This window comes from Oryzias latipes, chromosome 15 (genome assembly GCF_002234675.1).
Source record: "Oryzias latipes chromosome 15, ASM223467v1".
NCBI lineage: Eukaryota > Metazoa > Chordata > Actinopteri > Beloniformes > Adrianichthyidae > Oryzias > Oryzias latipes.
This window is the reverse complement of record NC_019873.2, coordinates 26,497,981-26,523,266: the sequence shown is the minus strand read 5'-3', so window position 1 is coordinate 26,523,266 and position 25,286 is coordinate 26,497,981. Positions and strand designations below refer to the sequence as shown.

General features: G+C 40.9%; 1 protein-coding gene and 1 long non-coding RNA gene across 3 annotated transcripts in view; one reads left to right on the top strand and one right to left on the bottom strand.

Moving 5' to 3' along the window:
- The window catches only part of mcu (mitochondrial calcium uniporter), a 61,533-nt gene extending 36,860 nt beyond the window's left edge, over positions 1-24,673 (top strand). For both annotated transcript variants that reach the window (XM_011484664.3, XM_004077455.4), the window contains exons 3-9: positions 15,824-15,887; positions 17,660-17,830; positions 18,035-18,139; positions 18,228-18,388; positions 20,321-20,524; positions 21,876-21,992; positions 22,069-24,673. In XM_011484664.3, the coding sequence (XP_011482966.1) occupies positions 15,824-15,887; positions 17,660-17,830; positions 18,035-18,139; positions 18,228-18,388; positions 20,321-20,524; positions 21,876-21,992; positions 22,069-22,149 (903 nt within the window). In that variant the 3' untranslated portion in view covers positions 22,150-24,673. The remainder of the gene's footprint in view (positions 1-15,823; positions 15,888-17,659; positions 17,831-18,034; positions 18,140-18,227; positions 18,389-20,320; positions 20,525-21,875; positions 21,993-22,068) is intronic.
- Positions 14,283-22,133, bottom strand: LOC105355823. Its single transcript, XR_910155.3, has 3 exons — positions 22,044-22,133; positions 15,743-15,921; positions 14,283-15,627 (listed from the first exon to the last, which is right to left on the bottom strand). It is a non-coding gene; the product is annotated as an uncharacterized LOC105355823 (long non-coding RNA).
- Positions 24,674-25,286: the final 613 nt, after the last annotated feature.

Sequence of the window (25,286 nt, the reverse complement as noted above, 5' to 3'; positions counted from 1 at the left end):
TATAACTATACAGTTTACTATACTGTATAATCAACGTTAAAACAATGTAAAAAATGTCTAAAGAAATAGGATTTATTGTAAGTGAATCACAATCATGTGTTATAACTCTTGTCATAGTTTAAACCTAAAATTTTGAAACTAAAAACCTTTTTGTGCTCACCAGTGATTTCAGTGACTGCTGGGGGGGGGGTTATATATACCATAAACATGACAAATGTCCTCACTGCAATGGTGGCTCTTTGGTTTTTCTGTACAGGTGTAACTGGGTCGCGTTTCCCGTTACACTTGGGTTCTGGTGTTGAACGAAGACGACTCTGGGTTGGTGTCAAGGGGTCTTTTATTCCTTTTGACACAAAATCAGTAACCAGCTGATCAGCTGTCTGGTCCTTAGAAATCTTTTTTTCCCCCCTTCTAACAAAATGAAAATACCAAAAAGATAGAAGAATGAATGTTTGCGTAAACTTAAGCTACTCTCCATGAAACATGAGGGGCTAAAACAAAAACGCATTCTATGCAGAACTGAGCATATTTACAGTAAACAAACACAGCCACAATTAAAGAAAAAGAAAACATGAACGTGTGGAGTTCACGTGCCATCGCCCAGACGGACAGACATACATACATATTTTTTTTCTGTATTATTGGCTTCTATTCATTTAGCCCCCACTTAATTATTTTTATATTGGGTTCCTCAGTTGTGCAGAATTTAATTTTGAGAGCAGCGTTTTGTTTCTCCTCATCGGTCGGCTGTGAAGACGGCAAATAAAACAGGAAGAAAGAGATTGTTTTGCTCAAAGTGCAGAAGTTTGATGACTGTGTCTGCAGACGCCAGCCTAAAGGAATCCCATATATGTGCAATAAACCCAGCAGTCGCTTTCTTCTCTATTTGTGTTTGGGGGCTCTGCATCCATCTCTGTGCCCTGCAGCTTTTTCCGGGACTGCATCCAAAACCGTCAGCTCTGCAAAGTCGAGATCCACACAGGAGGAGACCTGCATGCTGTCAGCACGATTTTAGCTCCATGCAATTAACACTTAATTAGAATAAATGAATAAAACAAACTCTCTATAATGTCACCCGTGTTTGTCTTTTACCAACAGACCTTTAATGTTCTCCTGTTGCAGCTTTCAGAGATCAGCTTTATAAACACCGAACGCCTTGTGCTTCTGCTTCATGTCGAGCTGAGGTGTTTTCTGAAAGAAAAGGCTCAGATGGCCTGGACCCAGTCCACGCATCAGTACATCCACACAGAGGCTTAGTCCTGTAGTAGAGGAAGGAAAGGCAGAAATTATGGTTGGAGTGGTCGAGAAGCAGAGGAAGAACAGAGAAAGACGAAGAGTTGAAACGGAAATCAAAAAGGGAAGAGGAAGTCCTGATTGCGTGGATGAACTCTGTGAATGAGGTCAGGGGGATGTGCTGTTTAGACTTAATGAATGGGAAGTCTAGTTTACTTTGACATTCAGGCGTAAAGTGACATGGGAGCCTGAGAGGGCAGAATGTGATGAAGAACTGGAGGGGCGATGAGGGGAGAGTTAACGAACCGCATGTCAGTGGGCTGACATGGCTGGACTCCCCGGTGTCGCAGTTGTGCGGTTGTTTTATGCCGCCAGGAGATGCGGCCCTCACACCTCTGCCTTTCAACTCTGCAGGTGTGCAGAATACCTGACGGCTCACAGGCTGGCCCAGTTTCTGTAAACTGTTTTTCGTCCCACGAATGTGCACGTTTATAAATCACAAATTAGATTCACAGTTTCAGATGAAATTTGAATATATCATATTTGGCCTACGCGAAATAAAATAAAATCAAACATAAAATTGGGAATTCATCTAATTATAATATTTAGTAAGTTTCATATTCATAAATCAAAATTTGCTTCATCACAACTATTTTTCCCTGTAATAATTAAAGAATTATAATCTTATTTGCACACTACTTACATTAGCTCGAACAAAAAAGCCATACGTATTTATGAAAACTGTCTGTCTTTGAACGTTTTCAATGCATAGTAATCTGTTTTTGTACTATTTATTTTGAAATACAGGTACCACGCCCTGGCATTCTCATTGTTATGACTATTGTTCTTGTCATACATATTTGTTCTATTTGTTTTGAATTATAAAGTTTTTTAAAAAAAAAAAGGATTTGACGGAGCGGCTCCGACCAGAACCACAATTACTCATCAGAATTTGCTGTGACAACTCCTGAAAACGGTTGTTTTGACAGATGGAGATTCATTGTAAAAACTGCAAAAAAAGGCAGCCTAGACGTGGAAAAAGACACTAATCATAAGAAGTCGTAAACGTATGCATCATTAATAAGATGTCAAAGTCTAGAAACAAGGAGTTCCACAAAAGCATTCACAATAAGCTAAAATTAGTTCAGAATTTTAAGTCAATTAGATTAACTTCAAATTAAATGTTTTACAGCACAACAATAAGTGTTTTCTTGCTAGTTGTATATTTTGAGTTTTGATGAACCTAATTGTAGTGACAGAAAAATTTGTGTGATAAGTGGAAATGACTAAAATAAAAAAAACATAAAAAAAGAATTGTAGTTCAAGTTCCCCATCTAAATAAATCGTCATAAAATCCTGAATTAGCAGTTAATCTAAGAACATGAATCTATATCTTTGGTTCTGAACTAATTAATGTTGCTTCTTCATTTTATTAGGTATTAAAATGGATTTAGATGTTTTATGAACATTTAATAAATGAAGTAATCAAGTTTTTTTCATTGTTAAATAAAAGTATTTGGACTCATTTTATTAATTATTTCCCTTTTTTCTAGATCCTAGATCTTAATGAGGCAAAAAAAATCTGGACTGGGCTGATTTCATGAAAATCTTGTCAAGATGTAGAGCAAAGAGAAGTTTAAACAACTTCAAAGCTGCTAAAATCTCTTAAATGTCACAAAAAAAGGTTGTAAATCTTTGCGACGATCAAATAGTTTGCAGTGAAAACTGTGATTTTTCTCTTTCTTTTTCTTGTTTCAGTGTTCAGTGTTTTTTCCTTTTATGAAAGGAACAAATACATAAATGAAAATAAATGGAAAAAAATGAGAAAAGTGTTGGAAAAAACAGAAAAGTAGTCCCAGTTGCTGGTTCCCTAGAAAACTGGCGTTCTGATGGTAGCAAAGCAGATTTGGTCAGATCCATGCGTGTTGTGCTTTTACTCTGAAAGGTCCTCTGTAAGAGGGAAAAAGAGCAGAATACAAACTATTCTAGATCAATCAGCGAGTCAGACTCAAAAACTGTCCTCAGACTTATAAAAGACTGAAATTTCTTCGCTCTTCCAGATACTTTTCAGGAGATTAATCTGCATGACTCCATATTTTCCTAACCTGTTCTACAATTTTTCCTTAATCTGACACTTTTAGGGGAATTCATAGAATTTTTGCTATGCTTAGTTGCATTAAACGAGAGATTGGCGACCTGGCCAGGTTAAGGCCTTCTTTTGCCCAAGAGCAGCTGGGATAGGCTCCAGCAACCCTGTGACCAGCGGGTTCTGAGTTTACACATCAGTTTTTTCTTTGAGCAATAATCTTTTTTGTTGTTGTTTTTTTTAAATTGCAAATCCACTTTCAGCTGAGTTCACAAAAAATAAAGCGTCTAACAAGGATGTGTTGGTTAGTTTGGCGAGACTGGAAGGACCGTGTTCTCAAGGAAGCGGCGTCTACAGCTGATGGTGGAGATCTGATCTCTCGATCCGCCAGTATCGGGTCACACGCTTCAACAGCAGCGCCGTCCATCTCTGCCGCGCATCTCCCAGCCTAACCTTTTGCTGACGAGAAGCGCAGCAGACTTGCATAATTACAGGATCTTATCAAAGCCGTCTGCTGCTGTCAGAGCTTTTGAATTTCTTTGTGAGAGAACAACTGGAGGAGTTTCTGCTTTTCACATTATCAGTCTGGCTTTTGCAAAAGGGCCGTGTACATCAGTAGCTGTCGGGGATGTAATGATCAAATTAATTGGATTTTTAGAAGGAAGAAGCACAATAAAACCCTTTTTTTCTGTCTGTAGTGAAGCTCAGGCCGTCAGTGGTCAACCATCTGCAAAAGTTGTAGGATTGTCCAAAAACGTCACATTTTTTTTGATTTTCAATCGTTCTTTACTTTCATATCATGTTTGTAGACATAATATTTTTTCAAATGCAAAAAAACAAAACCAATTTTGTTTGTAAATACATATTTCAATCTAGTTTGAAGACTTTTTTTAAAAAAAGCATAAACTTTAGTTTTTTTTTATCCAGTAACATGTTTATAATCCTTTTTTCTTTTCTTTTTTTTTTTTTGGTCTAAAAACCAGATTTGTATCAAAAATCTTGTTTAAAAAACATTTTAAAACTTCAGCTACAAGCATACCCCCCCCCCCCCAAAAAAAAAAAATAAAAAAAAATCCAAAAACCAGAACATAGTTTCTGCAGAGATGCAGGAATTTATTAGAAATTCACCTCTTGAGTTGTGGTCGGGACCGTCGGCGTGGAACAACCCCACCCCCCCTTCCTCTTGCCGTCACCGAGAGCTCAGGGAGGGAAGCCTGTGGACTTCCCAGCATATTTTCTACATCATCACTCATAGGCTCTTTTTCAAGCTGAATGTTTTTGCCTGCTCCTGATTCACAATGATTTGAATAAAGAAACACTCAGAAAAGCTATTTCACCCTTATTTTCTTTATTTATTTACTTATACATAAAAAAAGAAAATATTAAAAACAACAAAAACAGGACTTCCATCGGAGTGGGTCTTTAACCTTTTTGCTGTTTAATCTTTTCACTAACTTGCCGGATGCTTTTATTTTGAAGTAACAAGCGCATTCTGGTTTGATGGTCCTTCCATTAACAGATGTGTTCTTTAGAAATAACAGACTCTTTATTCACGTGAAAGTGAACCCTGTTGCTGGTCACTACAGTGAGATCCAAGATGGACAACTAATGCCGTAGTCACATGCACCTGTATTGGGGGGGTGGGGGGGGGGGTGACATCATCTTTAGGGGAGCGCAGGTGTGTCTTGCAGTTCCTTGAGGCTTGCATGGCCACCTCAAGAACCATCATAAAGCTGGAACATAGCATTGTCGTTTGTGTGTTAGGTGTATCGTGGAGCTAATGGAAGTTCCACACACTTAGTTGTGCTAAAAACATTTAAATTTCCTAAAGATTCCTGCCTCAGCGAAATAGAATAAAGCAACTTGACAACATTCCAGATCAAATAATTTTTAATTTAATTTTATTATTTTTTAGCTGCTTTATTATAAGTCCTCCACCTGGAACCACTGCTGCTCAGAGCTGCTGCTGCCGTCCCTGAAAACTTTTGGAAAACAAAAAACAAGATTGCAAAAGTCAAGAGTCACCCACTGGTTAAACGCAGGTTAAATAACCTTCCTGAGCCGTCTCACCAGTTCCTTCCACTGACTTTATTGTTTGGCAGTCAAAGGCTTGTTGAAGGCGTGGAGAGCGGCTGGGAAGCACTTGAAACGTTTCTCAGAAGAAACCTTCCCGGGGTTTGCTTCATAAATAAAAGATGCAGCGTGAGAACTGGATGATGTCGGTGTCTGTAACGCACGCGTTGTGGTAAAGCTCGACAAATATTCCACCTTTATTTACAGAATTACCTCTGAGCTGGAAAAACATTTGATATAGACGGAGCGGCGTCATGTTTTCATCTGTGAAGCAGCAGGAAGAGGCAATAATGTGTTTATGTATTGCTCCAAATGAAACCTTGTAGGTTCTGGTTTGGTTGTGGCTGAATGTGACCTGGAGGAAGTTGGTCTGCAGCTCACGTGTTTGCTGTCGACCACAGAGGAGCCGGCAGACGGAGCGAGTTCTCAGAACTGCTCTGCTTCGCAGTAAAACCAGGGTGGGTCAGATTAAATCAACAACTGCTGTGATTTTTAGATTTGGTTGAAAAAGTCACGCAAGTGGAAAAAATAAAAAAGTGGACACACGGGTCAGCCGAGTCCTCCGGTTCTGATGGGAACCGCTGCTTTTTTCTTCTGCTTGAATTATTTTGTTGTTCAAACCTGTTTCGTTGTTTCACCAGAACGCAAACAGAAATCGCCGCTCCCAGTTGTTCCATTAAGTGGGCTGGGCAGATTTTCCTTCTGCAGGTTGTTGTGTTTTTTATTTTTTAAATGAAATATTGTTTCAAATAATGAATTAAGATTTAGAATTACTATTTTGCCTATTCCTTTAACCTTTTAAATGCATATACAGTATTTGTATACTTGTTCTGATTTTTATTTATATTTAACTGAGGAGAAAAATCCTTTTTTTTTAAAGTTTATGAATGCGGGTCAAATTGACCTTAACAACAAAATTTTTATCATTCCTACAAAGACTGTTAAAATAAAAACAAACTAAATTAAAGATGCGTGTTACAGTGTCCCTCGGTGATAGTTAGGAGACAGCATTTTATTTGTTATAGTGTTTAGTTTTTGAAGTTACATTTGACCATTTTTCTAAAATTAAAGTGTCTGATTGTGATGTGATTTTCTGGATTTTGTGGATCGTTTTGTTGAGGTTTACCTATGATGGAAATTTTCACATGGTCACACACCAATACAATTTTATGGAAGAAAGGAAAAAAAAAGAACAAAATTGAATATAAAGAGGAGAAGATCTAAAATACAAAAGTCAACAATTTAATCGTCAAGATTGAACAGTTATCATTAAGTTTTGCTTAATAAACAATTGTTTAATCCTTATAGTTTACAAGGAGAATTATGAAAATATGTATATAAATGTATATTTATTTAAACATATATTTATGCATTGTTCAACAATAGTGACTAAAAAATTATAAATAAATCTATGCAAACATTTTTTTTTTTTACAAATTGCTGTTGAGTTTGTCAAAGAAATGTTTAAAGTCCGCTCTGATTATCTTCAGATCTATTTTAAAGCGTTCCCAGTGGTGTTTTTTTTTTCATCACCAGTTTCCCGTTTTTAGCCAAAATCATAATAAACTGTGTCGTTTTCTAGGACATAGTTTCTGCGTTGCGATTGCAGTTCATCAGAAACTCGCCTCTGAGTTCTGAGCAGGACTGGCCCCCACTTCCATCATCGCTGTGTTTTACACTCTCTCCAGCTAGCTTACAGCCCCTCACAACTTCCAGCCTTACATTACCGGTGCAACAAAAAATGGCGAGCAATGTCAGAGCCATCCAGACGTACATTTTAGATCCAGATTCCAGCTCAGACGAGGGAAACACAGACCTACATAGATCTGTTTGTCTGCAGGTGGATGCATCAGAATGGAGCAGAGCAGGGAGCTTGTAGCTCGCCAATTGTAGTCCTACATCACATTGTCTGCATGTTTTCATCTGTTCACAACAATTTGAAGACAGAAACACTAGGCAATACAACTTTAAGATGAATTTTCTTCATAAATGTCCCCTATCATGTGGTCAAAAAAAATCCTCAGTTCTTACAAAGCTAATGGTTGTTTTGGTGAGTTTTTAAAACTTCAAAGGATCTACTTCAAGCTGCATAAAGCCGTAGGGTCGGTTTTAATGCATAAAAGGGGGTTTATTTTGGACGCAGCTTACATGCGCGTCTGTCCAGAGTTCATGCGATTTACGGATCTTTCCAAATCGGCTGCGAGGCAGCAAACTTAAAATATGGCAATACATCATTTAGAATAAAAAAAGGAACTCAGAGACACACATGCACTGGAAAAAGGTCTTTTTCAAAACAAGTTAAAAAAATACATATTTTTCTATTGTTTTAAGTGAAAAATCTGCCCTGTTAAGATCAAATTTAATCTTGAAATTAGCTGTAAATAATCATAATGGTCTGAAAAGAAAAGTGTTTATTGCTCAAAAAAGAGTTTACATCTTAAAATTAGGTATATTTATGCACCCCCCCCCCATATACAGTAAAGTATTCCAACTATTCTTATTTCCAAATCCATAATCATCTTAAAAACTAGAATTACACATTTTGAGATGATTTTGTCTTAAAAATGTAACTTAAATCTATCCTGTTGTTAAAAATGTATTTGTTCAGAGTCAAAGTAAACTTTTCATTTTCATTCAAACTTTTCAAATTTCCCTAAATCTGTCTCTTGAGATGAGTCCCCTCACCATTCACAAATAAACATCCTAACATGTAAAGTAAAACCAATTTGTTTCTTTAGAGCTTTTGCTTAAAATAAGATGTTTTTCGAGATCAAATAACTCAACAGGATGTATTGTCCTAAAACAAGCCGTTACATCTCACTGAAAAGCTACCAGGAAGCAAATGAAATATTTAATATATTTAAATATTTAAACAAGGAACTAGACAAAACGATTTGGTGAAAGGTAATTTTTTGCAGTGTAAAGTATTTTGTTACATTTTTTGTTTGTTCTTCTTCATGGTGGCGAGATGATGCTTCTCGTGACTCCAGAATCCGCCCAAGAAGCTGCTCATTGATGGCTACATAACGAGCAAAGAGTGCCGGTGGGGTAAAAATAGAGCAGAAACAATGTCCAAGCCCAGAGCGGCCCTCACAGATTCCACTAAATCTCTCTTTATCAAGCATTGTGGGAATGTATTTCAACGTCACAAACCAGCACGGCCGCTAAACCGAGGATTGAAAACCATTTATCTAAAGCATAAACATTTTACTGTAGATTTTATTGCTGACGGATCATCCGACTGTAACCGGAGTCAAATAAGAGATTATGGTAAAAAAAAAAAAAATGATGAAGCTGAAAAACTGTGGAGCATCTTCTGCCCTGAAGCTTCACTGATGAGAGACGAATTGCTGGTGACCCAGTAATAATGCAGGCTCTCAGCGTGATACGGCATTAATCGCTGCTTTTTAGAGAAGCCGTCATTAGCGTTATGGAGGGAACGTCTCTGCTGCAAACATCTGACGTGGAATTTCTATCCTGTATGACTTTATTTAGCATCTTATGACAAATAAATGAGATTTTCACATACAGCCATTTAAAATAGTTTTTTTTGGGTGATGGTTTTCTGTGCTTTTGCATAATATTTGTATTTAGACAAACAACAGATTCATCATTTGTGTTTTTAACATGTTCTGGTGACATTTTTTTAATGATGCAGGACATACTTTAAGATACATTTTGCGTTTCTGGCAAAAAGGTCTGTTTTGAAAAAAAAAAACCAATGTTTTTTTTTTCTTAAAATAGAGAATAAATCTTCCAACCTGATCACAATTCAGCTAATTAGATGTTTAGAAGTTTTTATCAAACAGTGTTATGCCAACATGTTTATGTTTGTTGTTGTAATGAACTTTTATTTTGACTGAAATGTGTGATTCTGTACATTGATCAGAGAAATCAACCTATAAATCTTGGTTAATGTTGGTCCAGGGCAGACAATCCCCGGATGGTCCATCTCCAAAATCAGGTTGTTTCACCCTGGTTCCTCCAGAAATCAGAGATAGAAAGGTTAACTACATTTCCACACTAGCTAGTGTTAAGTAAAGCTTCAAAAAAAGAAGCAAAGGTATAAATAAAGCTTTTCTAAAAGATGCTTCTTTTTTGCAGTTTTGCACAAACATCCAGTGTTGGAGAAGATGAGCGAGGATACTGTACAGTTCTAATTAAGCTTTAACTAAGCTGTGTAAGAACTGTTCCGATCGACATGATTGATTACTGGGGTAGACAGGAGCTTCAAACATCCAGCTTCACACAGACCCGTGGCTCTGTCATCTCCGCTCAACTAGAAGGAAGATCGGGTTCAATCTTCTGTATTGCCAGTGAGGTCACCGCGAGTTCTAAAACATAAAAAGTGATGTCATCTGCAAAAAGCCGAGCGAGGATCTGTCTTCCTGAAGTAAATTTAAAGCTGACACAAGCAGCTAGTGCCATCTGCTGTATGGAAAGTCAAAGGGGGTCGTTTAAGTGTATGCATCTTTTTTCAGTAGCAGGTGCTGCCGCTCGGCTGAACCCAGCTCTGCATGGTGGCCGCGGGCGTCTGTCCCATAGTCGCCGGCGTAAAAACCTGCACTGCTCTTTAAGAATGCAGCCATTTCCACCGGTGTTGGTCCCAGCGAGAGGAGGTGGGGTGGGTGTCGATGCCACCATCAGACCGCTCCATATGTCCAAAAAGCTGGTCTTATCCGGAAAAATCAGACGAGCAAATCTCATTCCTGAAATGCAGTTCCTTAAAGAGAAATGGATTCATCTGGATTCATTTAGATCTCTCTGGGTTTTATTGCCTAATCAGAGGAAAATAGTTTTCACTATCCAGCCTGCATTGCAGTGGAGGGATCAGATTAGGAGGGGGGCCCATGGCTTCCCTCTGTGGATGAGAGGAAAACACTTAGTATGAGGATGCGACTGCAGCCTTCATATCTGCTAAAGTCTTGTAACAGAGTCCTTAGGAAAAGCAGCTTCTGTTTGTTATCTTGTCGAGTGGCTGGAGGAGAGACGCCGCTGACTGTTGTGTGGACGTTAGCACCGTTTGTGTTATCTGATGAGCAAAGTGTGCTGAATAAGCCCCACGCCGGGGTAAACACTACGGCGTATGTGTGTATCACGATTTTTCACAAAATCGATTCTTGGGTCCTAGTAATGTTGAGCTATTTCCAGTCTGTTATTTGGTTCATTTGTACTATTGCTGCTCAGTAACTGAAGTTTTCGATCAATCCAAGCCATCTTGTGCTGAAAAAGTTTTTATGAATAAAAAAAACTTCATCTTTTACTGTCTGTGTTGGTCAGCAGCCTCTTAATGTGAGCTATAAAAGGGTCATAAAGCAGAAACACAAATCCAGAGAGCTCCAGCAGATTAAAGGAATGAAGTCATCTTTCAGGTTTATTCCTTTCAGAAGGTGTTTTCGTGGCCAAATGTTCATTTTTCTTCTCTTCAGTTTACTAGTCCATAAATTGAATGCTTTATTGAATAAAATGGACCTTCAAGTGGAGTCAGCAGCAATGTTAACTTTTGGCCCGTGGGAGGGATAGAAGTGTCCTAGTTTTACATAGGCGAGGGGGTGAGGGTAAGAAAAGGGGTCTGTCAAGGACTAATAAAGGACAAACACCATGCACCATGGTAGATGAATAAAAGGAAATTTAGAGTCCTTCAGTCAAATGTCCTGATTCTTTTGTGAAGCGATACCTAAAGGATGCTTTTGACACTTCAACACTGGGTAAGATTTGCGTCCTTTGACAAGTGTGTCATGTGGCTGAAAACCACAGAGAAAAGTGACAGAAGTTTTGGAAATCCCGTCTCTCTGTCAGCATCTGTTGCTCAGGATCCTGTTAGCAGTGACTGCGTATTTAGACAGACTGTGTGGTCGTGTGATTCTGTGTGTTTATGGCCTATTTCGAGCCACTTTTTGCCATCTTCAAACCACGCTCTTCTACTAGCTTACAGCCCCTCTCACCCCCAACCCAACATTACCGTCGTCCTGCATCAGAATGGAGCGGAGCGGGGAGCTTGTGGCCCCCCAAGCGTATTTTCTACGTCACAATTAGGTTCTTTTTCAAACTGTATTTTTTCGTCTACTCCAGATTCACAACGATTTGAATAAAGAAATGCGTAGAAATGCAATTTCAAGCTTAATTTGTCATCAATTTGATTTGATTTTTTTATTTATTTGAAATGGTTTGTTTCAAACAAACAAATAAGAATAATACACAACAAACCTTACAATCATCAGTTATACATTCATACAATGATGTATCAAACTTTTTTTTTTTTTTTTTTTTTTTTTTTTTTAACTTGTCCTGTCCAACAGCTAGGCAAACAGATGAGAGCTGAGGGCCTCTTGTGTTGGACATATTTTATTTTAACAAGAGGGGTTATTCATCTTCAGACAAACCAAAGGTATGTCTGAATAAACCCCTTTTGTAATTGAGGCCAAACTTTATTAATTTCAATCATGTTTGAAAATCTTTGGTGTTGGACCGGACGGAAAAGGAAAGAGGGGAAGTAGAGAGAGGGACGTTAGAGAGAGGGGGGGGTAGGAGGGTGATAATAGGAGGGGAAGGGGGGTAAGACCATGAAGCAGCATAGAGCAGACAGACTTACTGGTTGTTTATCGTTACGGTACGGTTCAAACGTAGTACAAAAAGGGCGGGGCCTGTTCACACACACTCAAATATTATCAACACACCTGCTAGCCGCAAAAATGTCCACATGTCAACATGCACACAAAACAGATAGTGTTCACGAACGCATACCTATGCCTTTAAACCAACTAGTGTAAAATCTTTCATTCATTCAATCATGCAACCTATTAGTGCAAAGGTGAGCCAACACCTGTGCTCAGGTGAGTGTTTATGTTCTTCTAAAATGGATGATGGAATGTGAAAAGAAGGAGGAGGAGCGCCCAGCCACCCCCACACCCACACCCCCGCCGCAGCAGCAGCGGCAGCCGGAATTCCCCCAACGCCACACGGGAACAGGCAGGGAACAACCGCCCCCCGGGCGACCAAGACCGCCACCCAGGCCAGGGCCAGCAGGACCGCCGCGAGGCCCCCAGAGCCAGAGAGCAGGGAGGCGCAGAGGGAAAGAGAGCGCCGCCCCAGCCCAGCCAGGAAAGCAGCCCCCCGCCGCGCCGGAAGAGCCCAACGCAGGGCCCCACCGGAGAGGGACGCCCACAGCCCCAGACGAGCACCCCACCACCACCCAGGAGTATGATGGAATGATGTATCAAACTTAAGATAATTAGACATAAAATTAAATATTGCTTGAAAGGGAGTGGAAGATAGTGAACTAATATAATGCCACCGCTGTTCTGCCGTAACCATTTGATTACATGATTTATCATTATCCGGTTAATAACTTTTGTCAGACTGAATTAAGAATCCTTAGGTATCAATAAAGCACATGACAAAGATGAATTACTTAATTATTGTGTAAAAAATAGACATAACTATTTTAGAAATCAACATGGCAAATGCAGATCAGTGATCTAAAATATATGGAGATTATGTAAATTAGAAAAATCATGTATATGATGTATATGATGACCCCCATTTTCATCACAGCGGGTCTTTAAGTTTAACCACCAAGACAAAAAAGCATCAAAACAAGTGTTTTTTAATGCATTTTGTTTTGCTTTGAGAAAATTTAAGTTTCTTTTGAATAAACTCCCCCAGTGGTCACTGGGGGAACTCACCTGGCTCCAGTTATTTTCAGTTTCAAACCTGACAGGAACATAAAAGTGTTGTCTCTTCTGTTTGGTTATAGTAAAAGGATAAAGATCGCCCCAAAAGTTGAATTATGTCGGAAAAATGAAGTTTATTCCTACAATAAATCAATGTAAGGCCTGTATCAAAGGAATGGTTAGTAGTCTGCTCATTATTACCTAAAGCTAGGATGTTTGGACAGTTTATCATAGTAAGAGTAAAAAACAAAAATCGGATTCATTCGGAGCCTTTTCACAAAGTTTAAAAAGACATCGATAAGTTAAATATAAAAAAGCATCGGATTCTAAATCATTAGAAATGATCTTTTGAGCTCACATTAGTCTCAGACAACACACACACAAAAACTCTCAATGATTTGCAGCTGAACCCTGAATTGATAGTTTATTACTCTAATGTAGGACTCCAGCTTCACATTATTAACTTTGGCATCATAGATCAGACAAAATAAGTGAGAATAGATCAGCATTTGGATCCAAAAGCCCCCAGGTGGGTTCAGCCAAACGGCTGGCTGGAAGAACATGAAAATGTATGAATTCGATGGGAATTGTTAGAAATTCCCGCCAAACGGCATGAAACATGTTGTCACTGGTAGAATAATTTTTCCTCTCTCCTGACGGTGAACAGGATCCTCGCTCCTCGGCTGACAGTTTATGAGCGCGTGGCGTTGCACACGGATGTGTTGCTGCTTTGACGAATCTTCAGCATTCTCACTCCAAGCTTATTTTTGCACGGAAAGGTGCGGATCAAACACGCATTTAACACTTGGTGTTAAGTAACACGCCAGCAGGTTGGCGTGGGCGTGCGGGGGGGCGGGTGGCGTGCAGCCGGCACGGCTACAAAGGGAGCTTTTTGTCTGCTAGGTTTCTGCTCACCAGACGTGATGGCTTTAAAGTCTTAATTGAAGGAAATTGCACCGACGCACAGGCGGGAGTTGATGAAATGGCGAGGAAGTGAAGGCGCATTGCAGATGACACTCGATAGAAGAACCAGCACATCAAGATTCAGTGCAAATTGCATGGATGGAGGAGGAGGAGGAGGAGGGAGGGTGAATTCTAGGGGCAACCCCCCTTGTGGACGAGGGAATCCTTTACTGCAGTGATCAGCAGTCCTCCTGGCTTTTTCCTTCAATGGTTTCTCATCTCAAACCCCTCCTTTTTGTTTTCAGTTCCTCCTCTTTTTTTTCTTTTTTCCTTTCTCTCGTTTGCCTCCATCTCTTGACACGAGTCACGTTTCAGCAGGGAGGGATCCTCTGCTGTGGGGTACAGTTGGTTAGAAAAGTACTCGTGACTCCCGCCGTTACTCAAGCCCTCATTATTTCCACCGCTCCCCTGCTGCTCCTCGTCACACCTCCTCCTTCCTCCTCCTCCTCCAGCCAGCTCATCTGTCCGTCTCACAAAGCCGGCGTGTTTGTGTCTTTCCCTCTCTTATCTGTGTGACATTGATTCCAAGGTTGCTGTGGTATTGACTGCTGTTAAATATTTCAGGCCGCATTTAGGTGGCGGTGTGCCGAGGGGGATGGAGTGAGGCTTTCCTTCACACATGCATGCGTGATTCAAGCTTTCATTCACAGACGGATGTGCATCCTGACGTCAGGGTCGGATGATTTGGACTTTGAGAGTCTCACCATCAAACCTTTTCCCTTCTTGGCTTCAAGCGGCAGCGGAGCACAGATGAGCAGATCCCTGCAAACTGTGCAGATATTCCAAGGCGGCTAAAAAGCCCCATCTCAGCACACCATACAGGCCAAGCATAGTCAATACTTGGCCTGTACTGGAGACAGCAGCTCTCATTTAAAGCTTGCACACCAGTGTGCTGCATCAGCAACACGCCGCTGCCGCTTCCTTGTAGCTCCCAGACTTGCAGTTTAGGCAGCAGGTAACTGTCAGCGTTTCCATCGTTTATCCTGTCGTCGTCTCCTCTTTTCGACGCCGGCTTTGTCCGTTCGAATTAGACATCTGTCTTCTAATTGGCAGACACATTTCCCGCCTGACTGACAGGCTGCTCGGAGCCTGAGTGCCTCTGCAGTGAAAGCGTGCAGACAGGAGGATGCATGCATGTTCCTCTGGCCCTGCGTGGAGGCATTCTCCAGCTGTGTACAGACTTGTTGTGAGCCGAGTGTCAAGCTGACAGATGTGTTTTGAAGCAGCGGGATGTCCTGTTTCTGATCTCTGTTATGAGAATTATTCAGCAGGAAAGAGGGTTTCCCTTTTTTCTTCGGAGGAAGCAGCTTTTTTCTTTGAATTGGGCAGGAACGTCTGGCCGTCTTGAATCAACCTAAGCACAACAAGCGCTCACATTAGAACAGAATGCATGAATGCAAGAGTTTTTGGATCTGAACAAATGCAGGATCTGTGCAGGAAACCGCGCTGATACTTTTGGCTGCCTGTTCTCTGTGTGTCCCTCTGTGGTTTTTGTTTTTGGGCCATGTTAAAACGGGACACGGGAAGCTTTGTGAAATGGATTTCCGCGACTGCGCAGCCGCAGTCGTCTAATCTTGCCTCCTTGGGTGTGGCTCAGCTCTGCAAACAGGAGCGTTGTCACCAAGTGAAAACCGTTTTGTGAGTAATCCTGCCACTCGAGGAAAGTAAATGGGGCAGATTAGGGTCGTGTCGAGTTTCTGAGTGCCTCACTTACCCCAGCGGGAAATCTAGAACTTGTAAAATGAGAGTGCTTGAAGGGGGGAGCTCTACAATTACTGTCTGTTCCTCTCTGCAGGTTTGGAGGGGCGCCCCCTCATGGCATGGCCAGAGACTGTTGTGTTCTTCTGCTGCTCCTGAAGGTAAGTCCTGCCCTTCTTCACACTGAGGGGATCCCTTCCAACAACACAAAAATACAACTTTATCAGCTTCTGCAAACTGCATGGGACAAATGTGATTTTGACCAGAAAGAGACGCCTCATTGATCGTTTTTAGTGAGCACCCAGTGGTCATTATTATGGAATATGTCTCATGTAGCATCTGCTCGCTGGTGATGGAGAGCAGAGGTGGTTGGAAGGAACTCAATTTTTAAGTGAGTTTTAAAAGTGTGCGAAGGATCTCTGATAACTAACAGGAGTGACGGATGCAAACCCACCAAAACCTTCCAGGAGAGGTGGGGTGGCCGGCGGATGATCCCTCACCTCCCTGCCGGAGGTCCTGCAGAGATCTGCTGATTCACTGCAGTGGCTCTTTGGCTGCGGGCGGCGTTTTCTGGATTCAGCGTGGATCACCTTCTCTCTGCGTTGATTCATGGCTCTGTCACTGCAGGCCATTCAGAAGGACAATCAGGCAGAAGCTGTGCAACTTCATAACAACCATCGTTTGGTTCGGGACCAGCATTGATGCAATACCAGCCTTATGAATACATTATGACGAGCACAAAAGCAGCTAATGGGTGTGTAATTTTCTTGGCTGCTCTGAGATCCCCCTCTTGTTACCCAGTAACAGCTGTTATACCCCCTCCCCATCCTTGAAAGCAGAACTAGGAGGACGCCAACAAAGCAGATGGACGGGTTGTTTGCTTTGAAATTCTTTCAGGATAATTCCTAACTACACTACGTCCAGCTGCAGGGGCGTTATTTCGTTTATTTTAATTAAAGGGACACGAAATATCGCACATCACTAAATCTTCATGTTTGTTTTGCAAACTACTAATAGATTAATGCTGATGTACCTTCCAAATGAAATACATCTTAAAATCCTACTCTGATCATCTTTTGATCAAAGCGTTCCCAGTGGTCTGGTTCCTTAGAAGTATATCAAAAAGTGTGACCCCCATGGCCTTAATTTGCTTTACTTGTCCTCCATCATCAGAAAAAGGCAGGTTTTAAACACCAAAAAATAGGATTATCATTGAAGTGGGTCTTTAACCCTGGGTGATTTGCAAGTGAATGGCTGCAGGTGTGCAGACTTTCCAAAACCACTTTTATGCAGAAGCGGATCGGCTCTACCTGCTCAGGTTTCACCCAGAGGGGTTTCAGAGTGACACGTTTTTAATAAAAAATGGAGGAATTTGGAAGAATCCAAATGTTTGTTGCCTCAATTACAGTATAGTTAGTATCACGTCGTTAGGAGAAAATGGATCTCAAAGAAATCCTCAGTTGAGACCCGATTGATTTGATGATCGATTGATTGGTTTATTTCAAGTAATTTCATTAATAACAAGAGGAAAGAAATATCAAATCTATTTAGGATAAATACAAGAAGATGACACTATTGTCCTGACATTATAATTGATTTTTAATTTAGGCACATTTGTCCTTATACATACAGCATACACATTAAATCTATTGAATTTAACGATCAATCAAATAGTTTGATAAATTGCTTAAAGGCAGTGGGAAAAAGCGACTTTAATCTCACTCATATTGTGTTCTTCTTTACCAATTCTTTAATATAACTTTTAAAGGCATTTTTTTTAAATATGTTTTTGTAGAATCAAAAGTTAGTTTTTGTCCTTATTTATTTATTTGAGCAGCTGGATAATAGTTCTGTTGTATTTGAATCCCTCTCTGGAGAGTTCTCCCATCTTGCAGCCTCAAACTGCTCTCTTTTGTCTCCCTGTTGTCTGCAGAGGTGACGGTGGTCTACCAGAATGGGCTGCCAGTCATCTCAGTCAGTTTGCCGTCCCGGCGAGAGCGCTGTCAGTTCACCCTCAAGCCTCTGAGCGACTGTGTGGGGGTTTTCCTGCAACAGCTCCAGGCGGAGGACAGAGGCATCGACAGAGTAGCCATCTACTCCATGGGTATGAGCACCAACACAACACTGGAGTGAAGAAGGTTTTTAACGCCACTTTCTGCATCGCTCTGCTCGCTGCTCATTATGCCGAAACGTCCACTTGTGTTTCTGCTTTTGCCTCTCATGATAATCAGACGACAACAAGCCTGATTATGGTGAGAGGTGAGGGGAGTTTGAAGTGGAAACCCATCAGCCGTCTGCCTCTCCACAGATGGAGCACGGGTTGCCTCCTCCACCGGCATAGACATCCTCCTGCTGGATGACTTCAAGCTCGTCATCAATGACACCACACATCTGGTGCGGCCCCCCAGGAGAGGTGAGCACCAGCGGAGGGGAGGGCCCTGCCTGCTCCTTGTCAGTTGCGTTATCTCAATATCCGTTTGCCTCTCGTCTTCCCCGCTCAGAGGTCCTGCCCAATGAGGAGGCAGAGAGGTTGAATGACGTCAAGTTCCTGGTGCAGCAGCTCTACACCACGCTGCGCATCGAGGAGCACCAACTCGGCAAAGAACGCGAACTGATTCTGCGACTGGAGGACCTCAACTCTCAACTTCGCCCCTTAGAAAAGGTCCGGTACCAGTTTCTGCCCAGAGATCCAAGAACAGGCGAAACAAAACCACCTAATTAAAGCCTTATAGACACAACTGCCCCTGGCGAGAAATGTGCAAACCTGTAAAGGACGATGTTCATGCGCAATTTTTTTAATAGGTATGCGGCAGACAACACGCTGTAGCAAACAATTGTAGAACATATAACACAGGCGTGTCGTACTCATTTCTTCACCCCTCAAATCCAGTGCACAGCACAAGAGGCCCGTTAAGTGCTGTTCACGTGATAAGTGTTAGCAGAAAAGAGGAAATTAGACCATCACAGTGGCTTGTGTGGGCACTTTACGGGCATCCTACATGCACGTGTCACGTGCACACATTTGCAGTATTTGGGCACAGTCAGTGGGGAGCCAGGACTCGCACCTCACTAGCGACTAAAGTGTGTCGTAAGGGCGCCATACGACAGGATCAACCGTACACCATAAGTGCCTCCAACTCACACAACTACACAATACACTTACCACACACACGACAATGGTACGTTCCATTTTCATGCACCTGTACAGGTGCATGTGGCTTGGGCTTGTATAAGTCTTCACTGCAACCTGTCGCCTGCAGCATTCGTGTAGGAAAAAATGTGCATTAACATTTTCTCTGACAGGTTTACAGCCTTGATAGTTTGTGCAACCCCTGGACATGCCCAGAACAGGTTTGCCCATTCTATGCCCACTAATCCACTCATGAGGGCAGTTGTGACTAAGGCTTTAGTAACAGCAGTAGGTTTTCAAAAATAGGCTTTTTTGCACATGGAAATCTACTAAAAGTTCATTTGAAGCTGCTCAAGATAAAACGTCCTTGGTTAAATAAGTAAAAATAATTAAAAGCTTGCATGCATCTGCAAAGATCTAAAATGAATTAAACTTTTTTTTTTATTTTTTAACTTCTTTCCCCCATTTACGGCGTTCTCATGATGCGACACCTCAGCAGCAGACAGTTCGTCCAGTCAGTCCAAATATGATTTAAAGTTTGAAGTTCTTCACACAACTTTAAGGCAAACATGCTTTTATTTTGCTTGGGGAAAATTATGGAATTAAGTTTGGAAAGACAAGAAAAAGTTCTGAAAAGTTGCTCCAATAAGGTTTTATGTAAGAAATGTAGTGTTGTTTGGTGCAGAAGGTAGTCTCTCATTTTTACTTCTTTTTCTGTTAAACTTTAATATTTAGATAGAAAAAAACTAAGAATTTCATTCGTCTCACTGCTCCTTTCCAGTCATGAAGATGTGTGGACTTATGTTGGACTGAATATGTTAAAGTATTGCAGTAGTCCTCATTGAAGGGAGCAAATAAACAGAAGAAGAACAAATACCTCCTGAACTTTTAGTCAATCTAGACGATGACGATTAGCAAAGGTGTGATCAGAGGAAGAGCTGGAAGCTGTTCCATCCCTGGAGCATTATGGGTAGATGGTCAAAGAGAAAATCTGCAGTACAGTCAAATGTTTCTGCAGTAGCATCAGAGTCAAAATGAAGAATATGATGAAGAGTCTGAGAACCCCAGTCACAGGAAGCTCAGAACCAATAGATCATAATGTCTAAAATGGGTTTAAATTGTTGTAAAAACAGTACTTTTTCAGTTTCTCAAACCTCTTCTTATGTACTTTCAGCTCATTGGGCCAAAACTCTGTCATGTCAAAGTGGGTTTTTGGGGCTCTGGAACACAAAATAATCAATAAATCCACAGCTTTTTGGCTTTAAGTTGAAGATCTTTAGGAAAAGTTTCTTTAAGGGCTGATTCTGTTATTTTAGCATAAAATAGACAATATTTTTAGCTTAACTTCCATTTACGTGCATCACTTTGGCCCTTTTGGCTTCTTTAGAATCACTTTGCATGTATATATTTTTATTTGTCTGGAGTTGATCCCCTTGGAAAGCATGACTGTCTTGGTGTGTGCAGGTGAGGGAGGAGCTGAGTAAGAAGGCAGAGCGACGCACCACATGGGTGCTCTGGGGGGGCATGGCGTACATGGCCACCCAGTTTGGCATCCTGGCCCGGCTGACCTGGTGGGAGTATTCCTGGGATATCATGGAGCCGGTCACCTATTTCATTACCTATGGCACCGCCATGGCCATGTATGCCTACTTTGTTCTTACACGTCAGGTAAGGCTATTTTCTATGTTTGCTGCGACTTGTATTCATTTATAACAATGTTTTTTTAAACACATAAATATAATTTTATTATGGATTTGCACATTTTGTTTTATGAATTTCTACTTGATCGGACAAAGAAACTTTCAGAAAAACTCTAAGACAGAATGGCTCCAGATCCTGATTTGATCCGCTTTTAATTCATGAAATTGTCCTAAATTCCTAAATGTGTCCCTACTTTTTTTTTTTTTTTACTTTTTGTCACGAAAAAAATAAAAACTTTCCCAGGAATCAATCATTCAATCAGTTTTATTATTTGTGTAAGACTCATAAAAGCAAAAGCAACCAAAGGGCTGAACATAAAATCAAATATACATAAAATCACTAAACAATAAGATACATTAAAATAAACAATAAAACACCATGCACCATGTCTTAAAGTCGTAAACTGGTCATAAGTCATTTTTTTCCTCAGGTGGCCAATTATTTTACGCTCATCAATGCAGGAAAATGGAAAAGTGCAAATTCATAGACAAATGGCTTGAAAAATAGAGATTACTCATAGTAAATAAAACCAACTGAGCTGTAAAACATCTTCAGTACATCCAGAATGCTGCTGCTCGAGTCTTGACCAGAACCATCTAGACTTAAAACATTTCTGTTTAGCCGTGTAAATGACTGAAAGGTCCTATCTGCACTTTTCTTTCCTTTCCTTCCTGTATTTTTAAATCACTTTTCAAAATTTTTTTTTTCTTTTCTTTTAAAGTAAATTTTACGTTGATTATTTCTATGATGTTTTGTGATTTTAATGCATTTTTCTGTTTTGTGAAGCACCTTGAATTACTTTGTGTACGAATTGTGCTATACAAATAAACTTGCCTTGCCTTGCCTTGCCTTGGTGGAAATCCTTATATACGGTTTGGTGAAAGACCTGATAAACGTGGCACAAAGGGGATCCAGGTAATCGAATCGCATGTGAGCGAAAGCAGACGCCGACCGTTTGTTTCCCTTCCACTGCAAACGACGGGTGTTGGAAAAAATCGCATCGTGATGATTTTCTGGATTATTTTTTCCCCACTTTGTATCTCGTAGTTGAGGTTGAAAATTACAGGCCTCTCTCATATTTTCAAGTGGGAGAACTTGCACATTTTGCAGCTGACTAAATACTTTTTTGCTCCACATGATCCCCTCCATCATGAGAAAAATGCCACATTACAAATTTTTTTTCGTCAGAATGGATTTTGTCTTAAATTTAACTTTGTTGAAACCCTGAAAGATATTCCTCGTTTTTGTTTTTTTTCTTACTCCACCCTAAGATGTGGATTCTTCTTAACGTTATTGTTTCCGTCTCTAAACCCTGCAGGAGTACGTTTACCCAGACGCCAGAGACAGACAGTATCTGCTGTTCTTCCACAAGGGGGTGAAGAGAACACGCTTCGACATCGAGAAGTACAACAAGCTGAAGGACGACATCGCTGAGGTACATCTCTCTCTTTTTGATTCTGTTGTGCCTTCGCCTCTCCACCCATACCTTTTCATTTCCTCTGCGTCCGCAGGTGGAGTTGGATCTGAAGCGTCTACGGGACCCCCTCCAGCTCCAGCTCCCAATTCAGCAGCTATCCGAAACAAAAAATTGACGGAAAGAGCTGCTTCCTCCTGTCCAAGCTCTTAATTTCCTTTTCTTTTTCTTGCTTTTTTTGTAATTTCCTTCTTTCTTTCTTTCTGCCACCATGTCCTCGCCTTATAACCCTACTACCCCCCCCCTCCTGTTCCTGAGTTTAAAATTTAGCTCTTTCTTTTTTCTTTTGTCCAATTTTTTTTTTTTTTTTTTTTTTTACTCTCTGGGCTGAATATTTCAGTTGGAATCGGAAGATTTTTCAAAAGAAAAGGATGGTGAGAGAAACTGAACACGTCTCACAGCTGAAGGATGAAGAGGACGATGATGATGATGACGCCACACAGCAGCATCGAGCTGAGCGAGTGTGTTTGTGGGACACAGTCACCAGCCTTTTGGCAAACACGCAGCCGTGGCTCGGACACGTTTACCGGGAAGTTCTGACCCAAGCCGAACCTCCAAGGATACTTGGGTTTCCCATGATATTCCCTGGAACTCTGCCGCCCGCCACGCCTCCTTTGAGCCGCGCCTCCTCCAGGTGAAAGTCCTTCCCTGTGCGACCTCCGTCAGGAGCATATCTCGCCGGCGGGATGCAGGAATCTCTGCTTTCCTCTTCCTGTTGACATCTTGAGGGGCAGTCTGACAGTCCTACCGACAACAACATCACTGTGTTCTTTTATTCCGAAAAAAAAGGAAAAAAACAATATTTTGGCACTTTTTATTTTGAAAGCCATAGTATATTTGTTATGAGAAAATACAAAAAAAGTATAAATATAAATATATACAATCAAATAAATGGATGACCAGAAGCTAGTTTTCTTTTGCAGCGGGGGGGAGCTCTCTTAGGAATACCATTTCAGCATAGAGTCATTTCCGTCCTGTCCAAACCGTCTGCCGCCACAGAGGGCCTTACACTGAAAGCGTTCACAGTCCGACGTGTTTTTTAAAACGGCTCAGGAGCTGCGTCCCGCTCGGACGGACGGCTCCGGAGGCGGGAAAACCAGAGCTGACATCAAATCAGGTGGGAAATGTCTTTCTCTGGAGCTGAATGTCGGACAAAAATCCAAGTTTGCTGCAAACTAAAGACGATAACCGCAGGCTCACAGAAACCCCTGAGCATGCTCTGCTCCTTTATCCAAGAGCGGCTTTTCTCGCAGAAGGAGAAGGATGTTTTTATTTGCTTAAAGAAACACTACAACCGGAAAAAGACGAGAACCTCCTCTCCCTGCTCCCTCAGTTGCAAGCCAGGGTAGACTGCATGCTGTGGTGTGCCCTCTGTAGAAACTTATGAATGTTTAGGAGCATTATTGCAACTTTTGTACTTGATGGGGCACATTTGTTTGCCACAGTTTCCTCCACATATCTTTTAAGACCCACTCAAAGCCATATCTGTCTTCTTTTTGTTTTTTGTTTTCAAGTCAACCTTTGTCCACCTCGCGTCATTTTCTGTTCATGTTGAGGATTGGTGGCCTTTTTCGCCAGCCCCTTTTATCACTCCAAAAAGAGGAGAAACACGTCTCCTAGACCGGTTATTTTTGACTGCCTCTGCAGAGGGGAGGTGCACTGACCCAAAGGGAGCTTGTCTAAAGTTCAAGATGACGTAGAACTGGTGTGGCTGGATGCCGTGGAAGAGATCGGCATGTTTACCTGCAGGTTATCAGACAGGATCTGGCCCTGCAGGAACAGCATTTCAGTTTCAAATGCAGGAAAACTCCATGTATTTGCAAATGGAGGCTCTGTCTGAATGATCAGAAGTCGACTTTGTTGTGAATCAAACCCGCAGACCTTTGGTCCCCCCCTCTGCATTTTTCTCCTCAACACATCTGTCCACCATCGTCTTTTCTTATCTTACTTTGAAATCCATTATTGCCTTTTTTTTCTCTTTACTTTTCAAAGACGAAATATATCAAATATAGGGAAATTTATCCTAAAGAGGGTGTTGCATGAATGTATGTTTACATGAGAAGTTATGTAAAAAAGAAAAAAAAAAGATTTATTAAAATAACTGCAAAGATAATTTAAGAGCGTCGTTTGTAGAGGTTTTAGTCGTTAAAAAGGGCGGTGGTCAGGGCGCCGTCTAAAGACTCCGCCCTGACCCATGTGATTTATACCCCAGCCAACAAACTGCTCGAACCCCGCCCCGTCGTGTTTACCACCAAAGCCCCGCCCCTCCTCACGCTTCACCCACCTTCAGAAACGGATGGAAACACCACCCTCCGTCACTTGAAGACTCGTGTCGGGGCACACCTCAGACCTCTTCTCCAAAGTCCCATTAATATTGTTGTTCTGTTATTTTGGTTCTAATTATTTTTGCCTTGCACTTGCTTTAAGGCACCTTTAAACGGCCCAAAGAGTGAAGCAGACTTAGGATGGAAAAGGTCTCGTCCTTCATTCTGACCTCTTTTGTGTTTGTTTTCTTCAGTTGACATAAGATGCTGTAATGTTGGCAAAAAAGAAAAATGTAAAATCCTGTATCATTTATGAAATATGTATAAAAGAGAAATGTAATTCAATTATCAATAAAACTCTTATCCAGTTTTTGGAAACACTTGTCCTGATGACGTTTTTTTTGTTGTTGTTGTGTTTGTTTTTTGGCAAAGAGGAAACATTCAAGGTCCAGAGGATCTGCTGTGATCCTGCCTGACCTCCAGCTGCTTCTGTGCAGGATGTCCTTTAAGATTAACCTGTTCATTTGAAAAAAAAACAGCGAAAGAAATGAAAAAAAATAAGTTATTTCCTTGATTTGATAGAATTTGAATAGTATTACACTGAATTTTAGAAATAAAACATGCCTCTTAAAGAGCGTTCAGACTTTCCAACATGACTAAAATGCTTAGTTGGAAATTATTTTACTACGAATTTTTCTTTTATCTTCACTTTTTTATGGACTGATGTTGTTGTTCTGCATGTTTTCTAAATTTAGGAAAAAAGAAAAGTGACCCTAATGAAGCTCCAGGATATTGTCTTTAAAGTTGTGCTAAATAGACATCACATGAAAAGTTTTGCAGATATTTTTTTTATTGGATCTCGGCCCCCATCATCAAGAAACTCAGATTTATATTTAAGAAATAGTCATATGTTGTATTAAACCAAAAGGTCTGATGTGTCCTGTAAAAAGGTAACATGGAGCGACAGGATTTCCCTAAAAAAAGAGTGATT